Raw genomic sequence first — 3,273 nt, 5'->3', positions numbered from 1 at the left:
CGTTATGATGCAAGTGCAACTTTGCTTCAGCAATTACTGGAAGACCACAATCTAATAGACGTGGGAGCCTACACGCCTTCTTGCGTGCGGCTCACGCACTTTCAAGGCGTCTCTCATGCTCGACTAGATCGTGTGTATGTTTCGACGGATCTCTGGTCTCACATTCACAACTACGCCGTGAAGCCTATATTTTTCACAGACCATTGTTTAGTGGCTGTTTCATGGGGTCCCAGAAAGTTTCGCAAGTTTACTCCAAATTGGGAATTGTGGAAACTTAACACAGAACTTTTACGAGAGGAAAAATTTGTAAACAAAGTGAAAGAATTATTTCTAGAGATAACGCATTGTCGACAGCTCCCACTGTTTGCTCAATGGGAAATGTTCAAACAGAGAGTAAAAATGAAGCGATTGCTATTTCATGTGAGCTATCTCAAAGAAAAAATGCAGAAAAACATCACCTTTATAATCTACTTCATAAGCTGCACGCTTTCGAAAGCCAGGAGCCAGGGTTGTATAGCGACGAGATAAATACAGTTCGAGCAGAGGTACAGAAATATGAGACGGAAGCGTACAGAGGAGCAGTGGTGCGTTCACGCACAACTCGTTTCACAGATGAGGAGCCCACAAAAAGGGCTCTTGGTGATGAAAAGCGATACGCGCTTTCAAAGCAGATATTACAAATTGAATCTGGTGGTTCCATAATACAGAAACGTCGCAGATAATCACCATATTTGAAGATCACTATAAAAATCTTTTCACTGCAGTTACGCTTCAGCAGGATTACGAAGAAAAAGCCAATAAATTTATTTCTCTTATGCCACAATTACAAGATGATGATCGAGTCAGCGTTGACGAGCCAATAACTCGAGAAGAAATTAAGCTTGCTGTTGAAACTCTGCAGAAAAACAAGACACCTGGCCCTGATGGCCTTAGTGCCGAGTTTTATGCAAAATTTCAGGAATTCCTGTGTCCCTTTCTTGAGCAGGTTTTCAAAGACGCTTATAAACATGGTGAGCTTCCTCCGACTTTCTATCAGGGTCATACGACCCTAATCCCAAAGAGCACTGATAATGAAGTATTAAAGAGTGTAAACGGATATAGGCCGATATCATTATGTAACGTCGATTATAAAATATTTGCAAAAGTACTTACAAATAGGTTTCAGCCAGTAATTGCTAAATTAGTTGGTGACCATCAAACATGTGGAATTCGAGGACGCTCTATACAAACAAATATTCATATCGCACGTTCAGTCCTTGAGTGCTTAGAAGGTAGCATGGATCAAGTAGCTCTTCTTCAGATTGACCTCGCCAAAGCCTTTGATAAGGTTCAGCACAGTTTTTTGTTCCGATTACTGCGACATCTGCAGTTAGGTGATGCTATATATAATGGTATAGCACTTTGTTATAAAGGGTGTACTACAAAGTTGATTGTGAACCGTACCCTCTCAGGTGAAATACAGGTACAGTCATCCGTCCGTCAGGGTTGTCCGCTCTCGCCTTTACTTTTCGCAATATACTTGGAACCTCTTTGCTTAAGCGTGCTTTATAACTCAAGCATTAAGGGATACAGGTATGCAGATGAAGAAATTAAAGTTCTAGCTTATGCGGATGACATTGCCTTCTTTTGCATCGATAAGCCCAGTATTACTGAGACAATAAACACTACCTTGCGTTTCTGTGAAATGGCAGGAGCTAGTGTAAATTTTGATAAAAGTAGGGGGTTTTGGCTAGGCATGTGGGCTCTAACTCCCTCTGTGTTCTCGAATATTCATTGGGATCACTCTTCGCTGCGATATCTTGGTGTGCCTCTCGATAACTTCCGTAATAGTGGACCTCATTGGACATCCGCGATAACCACAATCCGTCGAAAGGTGACAACCTGGCAGGGACGCGACTTCTCCATTTTCGCAAGAGCTAAGGCGTGCAATATATTCCTGGCTTCTAAGCTTCTTTATGTTCTGCAGGTCTTGCACTGCTCCCGCATCCATGTTCAGGCATTCCACAGAATATTTGCATCTTTTATTTGGCAGTCATCATGGGAAGCCATGAGAAGGGATAATCTTTTTCTTCCACTTGAGAAGGGAGGTCTCAGTCTTGTGCATTTGTTTGTGAGACAATTGGTCATGCGATTATTTTACCTCAAAAATGTCCGTCATCCTTTCCTCCTTGCAGTTAATAGAACACGTCTTGCTTCACACCTCCCTTTTCTTTTTGTCACGACCAACTCTGCTCAAGAACTGCCGTTATGGGGCTTCCTAAAAGAACTCGTGGATACTATCTCATTTTTAAAAGCCAGATTCACGTTAGAATATTTATTTAGCGTTGATCGAACATCGCTAAATATAGCACTTGTAAATAACCTTTTCCCTGCACCTATGTATAGAAAGCCATATCTGTCTCTATTTGATCAAGATGTTCTTTGCCGTGTTCGTCGAATGTGTATAACGCCAGCAGCGAAAACATTTTTCTTTAAGCTGCACACTTCCACTCTGCCAGTTAAAACATGGCTTCATGAGAAAGGATTATATGTACCGTGGAATACAAATTGTAGACTGTGCAGCCAACCTGAGACAATAGAACATTGCTTTATTCTTTGTCGTGATGCATTTTATTTTTGGGACATTTTACAAAGAACTATCAAAAAAGAATTTCCTCTAACACCTTACGGTATCCGGTTCCTTCCTTTCGAAAAGGCAATCAGTAATGCACCATATGATTTGTTTATGTTATTAGGACTGTATTCATTATGGAGAAGTCGAATGATCGACAGACATGCCGAGCCACCCCGCTCGACAAGGTCTGTCTTTCGAGAAGAGGCTGCTCAAGTGCGGAGTGTTGTTGCAACCTTTGACCCCATTCCTGAATGGATTTCGTATCTGGACGCTTGTGTCTGTTTACCCGATTTTTGAACTTTCATTCGACTGCCTAGCGTGTGTGAATTTGTTTTGTCATGTATGTATATATGTAACACAACTAATTTTCGCATATAACTACTAATATTTCCATGCAATAAAGAAAAAAAAAGCGTTTGTGGCGCAATGGGTTAAACGCTCGGCGATCTATCGTCGCGGACCGAGAGGTCGTGGGTTCGATTTCCAAATTTTGCATGTTTGTGGAACTTTTTCTTCTGGTTTCTTTCTTTGTATTATGTTCTATGACGTATTTCCGTGACGGAAATACGTCATAGGTACAGTCATCCGTGACGGAAATACCGTGACGTATTTCCGTGACGGAAATACGTCAGTGAAGTCTTGGTGGACCCCGGCATAAA

At 41.6% G+C, this 3,273-nt stretch overlaps 1 protein-coding gene across 1 annotated transcript; it reads left to right on the top strand.

The window, feature by feature from the left end:
• Positions 1–1,465: 1,465 nt before the first annotated feature.
• Positions 1,466–2,911, top strand: LOC119444133 (uncharacterized). The gene has a single exon (XM_037708603.2). The coding sequence runs from the start codon at positions 1,685–1,687 to the stop codon at positions 2,909–2,911; it is 1,227 nt and encodes a 408-aa protein (XP_037564531.1). The 5' UTR covers positions 1,466–1,684.
• Positions 2,912–3,273: the final 362 nt, after the last annotated feature.

This window comes from Dermacentor silvarum, chromosome 3 (assembly GCF_013339745.2).
Source record: "Dermacentor silvarum isolate Dsil-2018 chromosome 3, BIME_Dsil_1.4, whole genome shotgun sequence".
Classification (NCBI taxonomy): Eukaryota; Metazoa; Arthropoda; class Arachnida; order Ixodida; family Ixodidae; genus Dermacentor; species Dermacentor silvarum.
This window is presented reverse-complemented; position numbering and strand designations above follow the sequence as displayed.

What these genes read in the sequence shown, in the direction of transcription:
- LOC119444133 (XM_037708603.2), top strand. Translation starts at nt 1,685, where the DNA reads ATGGCAGGAGCTAGTGTAAATTTTGATAAAAGTAGGGGGTTTTGGCTA.